General features: G+C 44.1%; 1 protein-coding gene across 1 annotated transcript; it reads left to right on the top strand.

Moving 5' to 3' along the window:
• Window positions 1–2354: 2354 nt before the first annotated feature.
• Window positions 2355–10673, top strand: LOC140424933 (protein FAM237A-like). Its single transcript, XM_072508618.1, has 3 exons — window positions 2355–2780; window positions 5455–5868; window positions 6305–10673. The coding sequence occupies exons 2-3, from the start codon at window positions 5508–5510 to the stop codon at window positions 6340–6342; spliced, it is 399 nt and encodes a 132-aa protein (XP_072364719.1). The 5' UTR covers window positions 2355–2780; window positions 5455–5507; the 3' UTR covers window positions 6343–10673.
• Window positions 10674–12490: the final 1817 nt, after the last annotated feature.

Genomic DNA, 12490 nt, shown 5'->3' with positions numbered 1-12490 from the left:
GGTTGTTCCCTCTTGTGGGAGAGGCATAATTTCAGAGTAACAGGTTACCCAAGTATTTTTCTGCGTGCAGCTCAAACAGGTCATTTAGTAAAAGAAAATGCATAATAGGGCAACACAAGGTACACAATGTAAATACCTAGACACCGAGTGAAGTATACAGGAATGTCGTATTGAGATCTGATTCATTCATGCTCAGAATTCTGCTCGCTGCTGGTGAGTTTGGAATTACAGGACAATGTTTCTATGTTACAATTACAGTAACAGGGCATTGCCAATCTAAACCCCAAGCACATCTACAAACACCCGCTCCATGCTACTGCAGTGTATCACTCTCCAACGATGTGGTAATGTGTTCAGGCAATCGCCACATCCTAATTGTTATTCTTTTACGTTTTGAGAGTTTGGACAGAATCGAATGGTTTGTGATAGTATTCAAAATACAACACAGTAAGTTTTTTACAGTGGTATCACGTTCTCAGAGATGACCAGATTTAAATGGCTGAAACATTGTGCGGATGCCCCCTTGTGGGGGTTCATTCTGCCCGGCAATTATCGGTACTGAAGTGCGGATTTATACTGTCACAATAAAACAGAAACTCCTTCGAAGCAACAAATGGGCTAATATATTGCCCACTCCCCCTTCAAGGAAATTGGTCAATTTGCCTTGATGAAGGGGATTTTTTAAAAAAGTTAACTAATTGGACATGTCGCCCTTCTGCCACTTAACCTTGCATGTCAAAGTTGCCTCCACAGATGAAAGGGGCTCTGAGGACCGAGTACAATTTGCAAATCTCTATTGGTTATCTTTGGTCTCTAAATTCTGTTTGCCTTCCGGGTCTGTGCGGCATGTTGAATGCGCGGTGTTTGGTAAGTGCCCTTACATCCAAATGTTACCACACACTGCATCGCCTCCTCGCACTGGTTCGTTAAGGATTGCATGACATGCTACTTCCATAATATGTGTCAAAATGTTGATAAAGATATTTCGTTGCTGGTAATAGTTCACATGATACAAAATGAGCTGCAAATATCTGTGTAAGGGTACATTTATTACTTTCATGACGATGGAATTTAGGTGCAGATCAGGAACTAACACTACATCCAGTCAGAAGATTGGACTGGATTTACTGTGGGCTTCGTGACCCCAATGTCGAGCTCACGGTTAACCGACAGCGAGACCGGCATGACAATCTTCCCGGAGGCGCTGACTCTATGTTCACCGTCCTGCGGGGGGGGGGGGGCGGGGCGGATGCTGTGGGCTCAATGGGAGAGCCAGGATCAACTCCACTGGGAGAGGTGGCCGCCGCTCACACAGCTTGGGGACGGTGAGGACGCCGCAACATGGGAAGGGTGCACTGGTGTGTGAATTTGAAATATAAACTAGGAGATGCAAAGTCGTTGGCGGAGCGAAAGGGAAAGCCCTCCTGGGGGCGGCGGGGGGGGCGGGGGGGGGGGGGGGCAATTGTCCAGGTGGCAGTTGTGAAGAGACTCTGATGAAGCTCAGTCTGCCGCCGGGAGGGCGCTGGTGGCCTCCGCGCGCGGGGGGGTCACACTGCCGGCGGCAAAATATAGGCCTTTCTAAATAAACATACATCGCTGCCTGCCTCCACAGAGCCGGCAGCCGGCCCTACTTCCCAATCATGCTGAGCAAGTCTGGCAGCGTCTGTGGAGAGATAAATCATTAACATGTCTCTTCAGAGCACGCCTGGAGAAAGTTTCCCAGGTGGTGAGAATATATTGGGAAGCTACTACTCTCCGCCCTCATGGGAACCGGGAAATTATACTTCAGTGCCTGGGGGTTTTAAAAACCGAGGGAGGGAGGGGAGGCACGGACCCCGGACTACCAAGCATGATTTCATGCCACTTAAGGGAGAACTTCCACTCATCAGAAATTAGTCCAAAGCCACCGTGAAGCGCCGCCCTCCGTTAAAGGTGCTATATAAATGTACGTGGTTGTTGTAAATGGCGGGAAAATGCAGCAGATTGGGAGACGCGTGTCATACATCCAGCAGCTTTGTGCCGTAACGCCTGCTGATGGTACTAAGGAGGGATCATTTGGGTGATGCATTGTACATATTCACACTATCGTGAAAGAAATTAACTTGTATTTGCGCTGTCGGCCTGTGCTGCGTTGCGCGCGAAACAATGATGTCCGAGTATTTAATAGATGCTGGAGCACGCGTAGAAACGTCCGTACATACCTGAGAGATTTGATCAAGTGATACCTTATCAATGTGATATGTTTTACCTCGGAAACACAAGAGAGCTGCCAGCCCCCCCCCCCCCCCCCGTGTTTGTTCATTAAACCCCTATATACGAGTTGCTTTCACGTAAACCCGGATCAAAATGAGCCCCATTGCGATGGGAGTCAGCAGTTAAAATAGTAAAACGAAAATGAGTCCCATGGAATTTCGGATAACGTCTTGGAGGCTCGAGCTTACTTCCACCGGCAGCTGTGGCATCTCATGATCGGCATCATTAGCGATATGTCTGAGCACGGATGGTTCATCGCAATGATGTAACAGAAATCAGGGTCATTTCAGAAAGCACATGAGAAATGGAAGACAATCTGACGCACAGACAGTGGGCGGACTGTGGTATAAATATATGCGCCGAGTTACAGGTTAGTTACATCTCAACCCAACTCCAGGATTCAACCTTGCCTAAGTCCAAGGAAGCAACTTCTCCCGCTCACCGTCAGCGACCAATACCACCAGGGCTGCGGATTCTGCTGATGTAGCACTGAACCAGAGAGGGAGAGAGAACCGTACATATTCAGTGTAAGTAAATACACATTTCACACATCCCAAGTTTTTACTGCCAGTGGATGAGCCTTAATGTGAAAGGGACTTATTTAAAAGTGACGTGCTTTATTGGACGAGATAATATGTTCGACAAAACGAATTTTCAATTTAAGATGTTCCAGGTGCTCCGGTTTCCTCCCACAGTCCAAAAGATGTGCAGGTTTGGTGGATTGGTCATGCTAAATTACCCTTAGCGTCCAAAAGGTTAGATGGGGTTACGAGGTTATGGTGGAGGCGTGCGCTTAAGTAGGGTGCTCTTTCCAAGGGCCGGTGCACACTCGATGGGTCGAATGGCCTCCTTCTGCACTGCAAATTCTATGATTATTTTTAATGTTATTGTTTCACATTTGCTTCATTTAAACTTGAATGTAGGTAACAAATTCCTTGCAGGCATGAGCATCAGAGAGGTTTTGCACAATGTACCCGCTGAAAATCTGAAATTGTGAATTACACCTGTAACGTGATAGGATAGCTGCACACTTGTCTGTTGGCAATGTTGTGACATCCAGGCGCCCTTTCCTGTCATATATTCCCAGCAGAAGAACTCCCAGATTTGTTACAGATTGTCCGTTCATATCACACAAACCTTAACTCCAGTTCACTGTCACCTAACGGAAGGAAGCCAGAACTGAGAGGTTCTACCCACGAGGAAAGCGAGAGAGTATTTTCTCTTCCTATTGGAGAGAAGACAGGGATGACCTGACACAGGCCTTCAAGATGATGAATGGAGTTGATAGGATAGATGTGGGAAAGATGTTTCCACTTGCGGAAAACCAGACCTAAGAGCCCTCAATATAAGATGGTAACTAACAAACACAACAGGAAATTCAAGAGAAACCTTGTCCAGAGAATGTTCAACGAGGAACCCACTGCCACACGGTGGCTGGATAGGAATTTAAAGGGAAGCTGGATAATGTGACGGGGGGAAAGGATGTAAAAAGTCTTATATTGATGGGATTCGGCGAAGGTGGGCGAGAGAGGACTTGTGTGGCGCATAAACTCCAGGCTCGGCCCATTCGGCCAGGTGCCTCGTTTCGGGACTGTAAATATAAACCCATTTTATGTAACACTTATTTCATTTTCGCTGCCCCCACGTTTCTGCAGCTGGTTTGTGTTGTGTTTGCAAACTCTGTATTCACAGTTTAAAATTTATTTCACCGTGTATTTGTGACCGCCTGATTTCCGATTTAGTTACATCTTTTGAGGGTTTTTTGACTGTTCCTCTTATTTATCTAGATGCCTATCTTGTGACCTATCGCCATATTTTATCGAGCTAATCACAGCCAGACATTGGTTATTTAACCCATCTTAAAATAACAAGTGCTTGGGACAGGCCAAAAGCAATGGATAGATTCCAGTCCTGCACATTCCTACCTTCCAAAAGGCCTGGAGACAAACCTGATGAAAATTAAAATATAGAGTTCCGGCAATGTATTGGGTAAAGATATTTAGTAACCATCCTCCAAAGTTCAGTGTAGAAAGTATATGTACAACACCTCTGAGCAAAGGAAAGAGCAGAAACGAGGCAGCTGGAAACTTTGAGCAGGTCAGGCAATGCCCACGGCAGCAACAGAGAAGCTGAGGGTTGGAATGTGGGCAATAATCTACAATTCAAACAGAATAACCCGTTTTTCTCTGCCGTGCTGACTGACCTGTTGAGTGTTTCCATGAGATTCTCTCTTTATTTCAAATTTCCCGTACTGCATCTGCAGTTTCACTGTCAATTTACAATATAAAACGGAGTTGTTTTTTAATAGCCTTTAATACATCAACAGGTTACACCTCACAAGGATCAGTACGGAAATTTCATTTGCAAATTGCAAATTATAATTCATTTTACACACTTGCATTTATAGTGTACCGATGCACGCGGCAATGCTTTATTTGTTAGCCCTGAGTATTATTGGTGTCTGGATTTGGGTTCCCAACCTGTTGACCACCCCCTATAGATATTCAGACATTTCAGTGTGTGACCTGCGCAAAGCAGCTGCTTCGATGTCGGCCACACAGTCAATCGTTGGCGCATTATTGTTTCCAGTTCCTTCTGTCTGAAGGCTTTGGCAGTATTCTCATTCTCTCCATTCTCAGGGCGCTTTCCCCGATCTCCTGCTACCTGTACCCCACCACCCCCAGTTCTGTGAAGTCAGGGCGATTGCTCTCTGGCTCTTCCTGGCATAGCTTCTGCTGATCAGTAGGTTGTGCAAACTGAAAACACATTAAACATACACTCGGAAGTTGGTAAACCGATGCAGTGAAAAACACAAGCAACCTAAACTTTTCGAGAACAATATTCCATCTAACGACAAATTGCAATTGGTGATATCCGTGCAGTTGTTCCATAGTTTTACCCATTTAGTTCCACCTCCCAGTCTAATATTCCCCAAAGTTAATTTCCACCATATGTGGAAGGAGCAGTTCTTTGCAATATGCCACATTATTGTAACCAAAACTTACGCCATGTTCAGCACAGGAGGAGGTTGTGGTGTCATTGCTTATGTTAAATTACTCTAAATGTAGAACATCTGCCATTTTTAGAAGAACACACGACTTAGACCTCCCATTAGTGAGTGATATAACTCAGCCCACAACTGCATTCACTAAAGATAGCGAGCGGTGTATTTCCCTACTGATTTCCAATGTTTGATTTCAGGACCTGCCACTTTTCTTTCCCCTTACCCCCTGTTTGCCCAGTCCCTGGGTAGTATGCAGTCTCTGGGCGGCAGCTTGTTTCTGATGCTGATCTGGATGCTGGTGCTGGTTATGGCTCAGAAAAGGAACATGGACCCAATGAGCCTGGGGGAGATCGACCCGCAGTGCTGGGAGAGCTCCTCTCTCGCCCTGGTCGAGATTAAGAAGCTGCGGGTCACCGAGACGGTGAGTGGCCTCTGGGACTTCATGATCTACCTGAAACTCTCGGAAAAACCCAAGCACGCCGCCCTCTTCATTGACCTGGCTCAGCTCTTCTGGGATATCTACGTGGACTGTGTGCTGTCCAGATCTCATGGGCTGGGCAGGAGGCAGATCGTAACCGGATATACCTGGGTGTATCCGCAGTACCTGACAGGTAACTCATTCTTTATGGTGCAGCGAAACATCTTCTGTTAACATCTGTTGTGTTTTGTTGTAAATTGTTCTGAGCATTGAAGACCAGTCACCGTTCCCCCCTGATCGTCAATCACTGTCAGTCAAAGCAAACTTGTTACCGCCCATTCGGACTGAGCATTGAAGCACATAACTGATTGTTAGCGATATTAGCAGCTAAACACTGTAAACCATTGCTATTTTAAGGCAGAGAATGAAACTTTGATTTTGAACGGAATTCAGTCTTCTCCGAATTTAACACGGATTTTATAAAGTTGTGTTCAACGCTGTTATGACATTCAGCTGCCACGATTTCGATGCGATTATACCCCGTCTGTCTATTCATTTACTGCTTACTGAACTGTGATAGAACTCTCGGAAACGGATTCACGTCCTTGCTGGTGTCTCCTTTGTTGCAGGTTTGACACGTTCAAGTGACAAGCAATTCAAATTGTAATGTCTACAAAATGATCCCAGAAGAGGTCGAATCACTGAGATATCAACTCTCCCACCAAGTAAAGCAAGATTGTCTGTTCTACGCGTTATATCAATCGACAAACACTTTTCTTTCAATATTATACAGCAATGCTCTTCATGGGCTTGATGCAAAGCTGTAATTAAAATCTTTCAAAATAAGCTTTATAATCTAATATTTAAGTCATAAGAAAACTCACTGAGGGGGATTTTTTAATCCAATTGATCTGCTGAATATAGCTGATCAGCGTAAAATAACATTCATAATGTTATTTCAACCCCAGCCATGCCATCATTAATACAATCTCAGAGCCATATTTCCCAATTTCCAAACTAACTGCTTACGACATGGTAAAGCGTTCACGGTATTCTGACAAATTCCCATTGGTATTTGATTCTGATTTGTTGTGCTTTCTTATAATGTCTTTAAAAATGCATGTGTGAAACCCAAATGCCTTTTAAACGATGTTATCTGGCCGCATCAATAACTCAGGTAAACTTCGAAAAAGATTAAACTTTAACATTACTGCAGTGTGGTTTTTGCTTAAAAATGAGGTAAACGTAATGGAATGATTCTGACTATGCAGCATCAACTCGTCTACTCGGCTCTACAAAGTCCCTTTCACTGACATTGGCACTGGTGACGAAAGGGACTTGTATCACAGGTTAGTCTAGCAACCTCCTGACATCGCCGTATTTATCCAACCTTACCCGAGAGGGACCCTCCCAGACTCATCAGTTATCATCCTTGGATACATCCTATCTTACCAGCAGGGCAAACTAACCAGAAGTAGGGGGTACAGTTATATACAGTTGGTGGGGAGTGGCCTTGGGAGTTCTCAACATTGACTCAAGATCAAATTAAGTCTTATAGCTTTAAATTCAATATGGACAAGGAAACCATTTGCTTCAACCTACCACCCTCCTTCAGCTGGTGAACCAGTACTCCACCTTACTGAATGCCATTCGAAGGAAGCACTGAAGATAGCAAAGGCACATAATATATTCTGAGCGAGGAACTTCAGTGTCTATCACTGAGAGTGCCTAGGTAATAACAATATGGACAACATGGCTGAGTCTTGAAGGACACAGCGGCTACACTTGGCTTGTAACATGTGGTGAGAGAACCAATATACACTTGGCTTGTAACATGTGGTGAGAGAACCAATATAAGGGAATAATGTACATCAACCCTCATCAATCTACCTGTTGTAGATGCATCTGCCCATGGCAGAATTGGTAAGAGTGATTACCGCACCATCCTAATGGAGACCCAGTTCCATTTTCACATTGAGGACACGCCCCCATCATGTGTAGCATTATTACTGTGTTACATGGGATAGAACTGAGCATTCCTGAAGTATTACAGAAGCACCATCAGCAACAGTAAATTTGTATGTCACCAAAATCTGTTATCTCATGGTCTGGTATACGCCTCTCTCCTTCACCACCATCAGGTCAGGCTAACCCGGGCTCAGTGAGGAATATAAAAGAGCATGCTAGGAGGAGAACCAAGATTACATGAAAATACGCTGCCAACTTGATAAAGCTACGACACAGGTTGAGATGCATACTAAACAGCAGAAGCATGGTGCCAAAGATCTAAGCAATTCAAACACCAACAGATCAGGCCTAAATTTTACAGTCCTATCACATCCAGCCGTGAATGTGGTGGATAAATTAAACAACTAACAAGAGGATGAGGAGAAAGCAGTGCCATGGACATTCCCTCCCTCAATGATGAGGAACACCAGTCTGTGAGTGCAAAGCACAAAGCTATTGTGTTCATAACCATCTCTTTTAGAAGTGCCAAATGTATGTTCCTTCTCTGCCTCCTCAAGAGCTGCACCATCAATGTCTCCAACCAATTTTATACCTTCCAGGTGATATCAGATAGAGTGCACTGGCCACAGCAAAGGCACAGGCTATGATAATAACCTGACTTAATGCTAAATACCTGTGCTCCAGAACCAGCCATTCCCACAGCTATTCCAGTACAGTTAAAACAATGTGACAATGTCCTATTCACAAAAAATCTGAACAAATTCTATCCCCTTGAAGCTATTATTCCCAAGCATTAGCAAAGTAATGGAAGGAGCCATCAGTAATGTTATTGAGCTACAATTATTCACAAAAAGCCTGCTCACCATTTAGAGTTTGGATTCCAGGCTACTATTTGACTCCAGACTACATTACAGCTTTGGTCCAAACATGGACACTAGTACTGAATTCCAGAGTTGAGTTGAGAGTGAGTGCTTTTGATATAAAAGATGGATTTGACCAAAGGTGACATGAAAAAACAAGTCAAAGGGATTTGGGGAAAATCTTATCAGAGAGGAAGTTGGCTGCATCAGTTAGAGGCCAATTATTTCAGTCTCAGGACATTGTTATAGGAATTCTTTAGTATAATGTAATGGGCCTCATGCTGATCAATTACTTTGTCAATGACCTTTCTTCCATTCTAAGGACAGACAAGGGACAGTTCATTGATTATTGCACACTGTTCAGTTCCATTTGCAGTTCTTCAGATAATGCAGCAGTCCATGCTTGGCTAACATTTATGTTTTGGCTGACAAGTGCCACATAAGTGTTAGTAATGGCCATCTCCAATAAGAGAACACCTAGCCAACTCCCCACGGCATTTGCCAAGATGGTAACATCAATATCCTGTGAAATTCAGCTCAGAAGATCCTAAGAAATAGGTGGCAATTCAGCCCCTCGAGTCTGCTCCACCATTAAAGCAGATCATGGCTGATTTGATTTTGGCTTTGTTCCATTTTCCTGCTGTCCCCCCATATCCCTTGACTCCCTTGTAGATCAAAAATCTGTCTAATGCAGCCTTGAACATATTCAATGACCAAACTTCCACTGAGAGAGGATTACAAAGACCAATGACACTCAAAAAGAAAAAAATCCTCCTCATCTGTCTTATTTTTAAACTGAGCCTCCTAGTTCGAGATTCCCCTACAAGGGGAGGCATTCTCTCAGCATCCGCTCTGTCCAAGCCCCTACAGAATCTTAACCATTCCAATAAGATCACCTCTCAATTTTTAATACTACAATGATTATAGGCCCAACCTGCTCAACCTTATAACAGGGCAACCCTTTCATCCCAAGTATCAGTCTAGTGATCCTTCTCTGAACTACTTTCAATGCAAGTATATTCCTCTTTAAGTAAGGAAATAAAAACTGTACACATGAGTCTAGGTGTGGTCCTGCCAATGCCCTGTACAGTTGTAGCAAGACTTAATAGTGGCCGGGTCAGCTTCAGAACTTTTGTGGCTACCAGAATAGGTGAGATGCTGGATCTTCTGCAGTGAATGGTTCACCTTTCCACTCCCTAAAACACCCTTACATCCTACCATGGTTGCAACATGTGCCCCCGCTCCTGCAGGAGGCAGTCTTATATTATTCCACATTGACGGCAGGTGGTTATTTTTCATACAAATAATGATCAATAGTATATGGACTGAAATTTCAGATACATTCATGGAAGAGAAAACCCTGAAATAATTTAAGCAACTATTGGATTCTGCAACAGGTGTTATAAGTAAATTTCTGAATGGATAGCCTCAAATGGACCAAATAGCCTTCCACACCTAACTATCTTACGTCCCTGTGGTTGTACATGGAATATCACTCCAGTATATTGACAAGTAGTATTTTTTAAATGCTCAGGGGTTGATTGCTCATGGGCTCTTTATATACACACTCAGTTTATTTGAAATTTACACAATTTCATTGGGATTCAAAAACTACCAAAACATTTCAAAATAAAAAACATGTGGAGTGCCACAAAACCATATGTATGAATGCACAAAGCTCTCTCATTGCTGCAAAAATTCCAATCAGAGCCAGGCAGTATAAAGACACTGCCTTCCTGGACCCTGTACTGCAGTTAACTATTTCTTTAAGTACAAACTTAATCTGAAGTGATGGCATAAGGCAGACTTTTTATAATTGTTCCTGAAATAATATTTTGCAGACAGATTTGCTTAATACAAATAAGGTAAGAACACAAGTTAATAATTCAAAAACTCCAGCAGAGATCAGGCATTCGAATGGTAATGTTATTTTTATAGACACTGTAAAGACTACAAGTATATTTTGTTATTGTGTCTGTTCACTGGCCTGAGTTCAAACTCCACTCATGCATGTTTGAGCTTCTGTCTTTTTGGTGTTGTGCTAAAAATTGTTAATTGATTCAGTTAACTTTCACTGGAACCGAGAGCAGTGATGAACATATTTTTATTTCTGTAAAAGCAACGTCCAAAATTGCTCTTGATTGTAGAATAAAGTATATTCATGTCTGAATTCCTTCTGTGTTCAGTTTTTAAGCTTGTCATTGTAATTGCACAATCATGTGCAGTCTACTAAATTGGTATTTCATAAGTTCTATCATGCTGCTAGCGGGAGGTCTTGTGGCACAGTGAATACTGTTCCTGTCATAAGCTTTGAACGTTCATCCTTAACGTGGTCAAACAGGTTCAGTATCAACCTGTAAATACAGTACAGAAGGAGGCCATGCAGCCCATTGAGTCTGCACCGACCCTCTGAAACAGCATCCTACCTAGGCCCACTTACCGCCCCCTATTTCTGTTGCCCCACCTAACCTACACATCTTTGGAAACTAAGAGGTAATTTAGCATGGCCAATCCACCTAACCGGCACATCTTTGGACTGTGTAAGGAAACCTACGCAGACACAGGGAGAAGATGTAAAACCCACATAGACAGTCAACCAAGGCCGGAATTGAACCCAGGTCCCTGGTGCTGTGAGGCAGCAGTGCTGACCACTGTGCCGCCAATACTTCCAATATTTACCAATGTCAGGTGACAAAAGCAGTAGAGATTCCTGGTCAACCATGTGATGGAAAGAAGGTTTGGTTGCCTTTACCATCACTGTCCATGTGCCAACCTGTGTGAGCAAACTGTAATACACCACCAAATGAATAAAATATGTCAATATACATTTTAGTTCAATTTTACTATGCACAATGGGACTAGAATAAATAATTCCATATAAAGGATGGCACCTTCTGGACATAGTTCCTGCATAATTGGTAAAGACCCAGTTACCATTGAGTGGTTTTAGTCATGGTTCTTTAGCTCAGCCTGAACATTAATGTCCCGCCTCTGAGTTGCCTGATGAATTAGAGAGGACTGATAGTGAGATGTCCCCATTCTGCCAAAGGAAGGATTTCCAAGTAAAGAGCCCATAACATTGATTACAGGGGCCCATCAGCACTTGGATAATTGAGGCTGCGGCAACCACAGGAATGGGCCGGGATACCTGGGAAACCTTTGTCCCTGATCTCTTACGCTTAGCTAGAGATTCTGTTGTAGGATTTGGAGGACTACAGTGAGGTGAGTGCTCCCAAGGAGGAAGAGAAAAACCTCTTCAACAAAGCAGGCATGAACACAAATTGCTTAGAAGTGTGGTCCTGGGACTTCCGGTGGCGGCCATGAATGAGTAGGTTGCACATTTGGTGGCTCCCGCTGGGGTAGGACTTTTGGACCTTTCCCCCGATTTTGTACCGGACTTGATTTGGAAAATTGATGGTAGAGAAAATGAGATGATAGATGATTGGATTCCCACATCGGTGCATGGAGAGGCAGACTAGAAGTGCTCGCAAAGGAAGAAACAGACAAACAGAGAAGGCTTGGGCTGAAGCTGCAGCGGGAGAAAGCATGGCGAATGACCGGAGTTCTGGTTGTCGACCCAGCGGTCAATGGAGCAGCTGGTGTAATTTATCCAGGAGCGCTTCGCCAAGCAGAAGCAGGAATGCTTGGACCCGATTAAAGAATCAATTGCGTGGCTGGAACTCAGATTGGATGCCCAAGATCAGGCGATCCAGAAAGTAGAGAAGGCGCTGGCTGAGCAGGAGGAACATCAAACTGCGGTGGAGTTGGAGGTGGGGATGCTGAGAGACCAGCAGAAAAGGCACCTGGAGAAGGTAGAGGACCTAGAGAATAGATCCCGCCGGCAGAACCTGAGAATCGTCGGTCTCCCGGAGGGGTCTGAAGGAGCGGACGCTGGGGCATACATAGCGTGCATGTTCGAGAAGTTGCTGGGGGATGGGATGTTCTCCCGACCCTTGGAGGCGGACAGGGCTCACAGAGCGCTCACGA

Source organism: Scyliorhinus torazame, chromosome 6 (assembly GCF_047496885.1).
Source record: "Scyliorhinus torazame isolate Kashiwa2021f chromosome 6, sScyTor2.1, whole genome shotgun sequence".
NCBI classification, from domain to species: domain Eukaryota; kingdom Metazoa; phylum Chordata; class Chondrichthyes; order Carcharhiniformes; family Scyliorhinidae; genus Scyliorhinus; species Scyliorhinus torazame.
The sequence above is the reverse complement of the archived record's forward strand: the minus strand, read 5'-3'. Positions and strand labels throughout refer to the sequence as shown.

Coding starts and splice junctions, on each gene's coding strand:
- LOC140424933 (XM_072508618.1), top strand. CDS start 5,508: ATGCAGTCTCTGGGCGGCAGCTTGTTTCTGATGCTGATCTGGATGCTG. Junction 5,869..6,304: donor GTATCCGCAGTACCTGACAG/GTAACTCATTCT, acceptor CCTTTGTTGCAG/GTTTGACACGTTCAAGTGAC.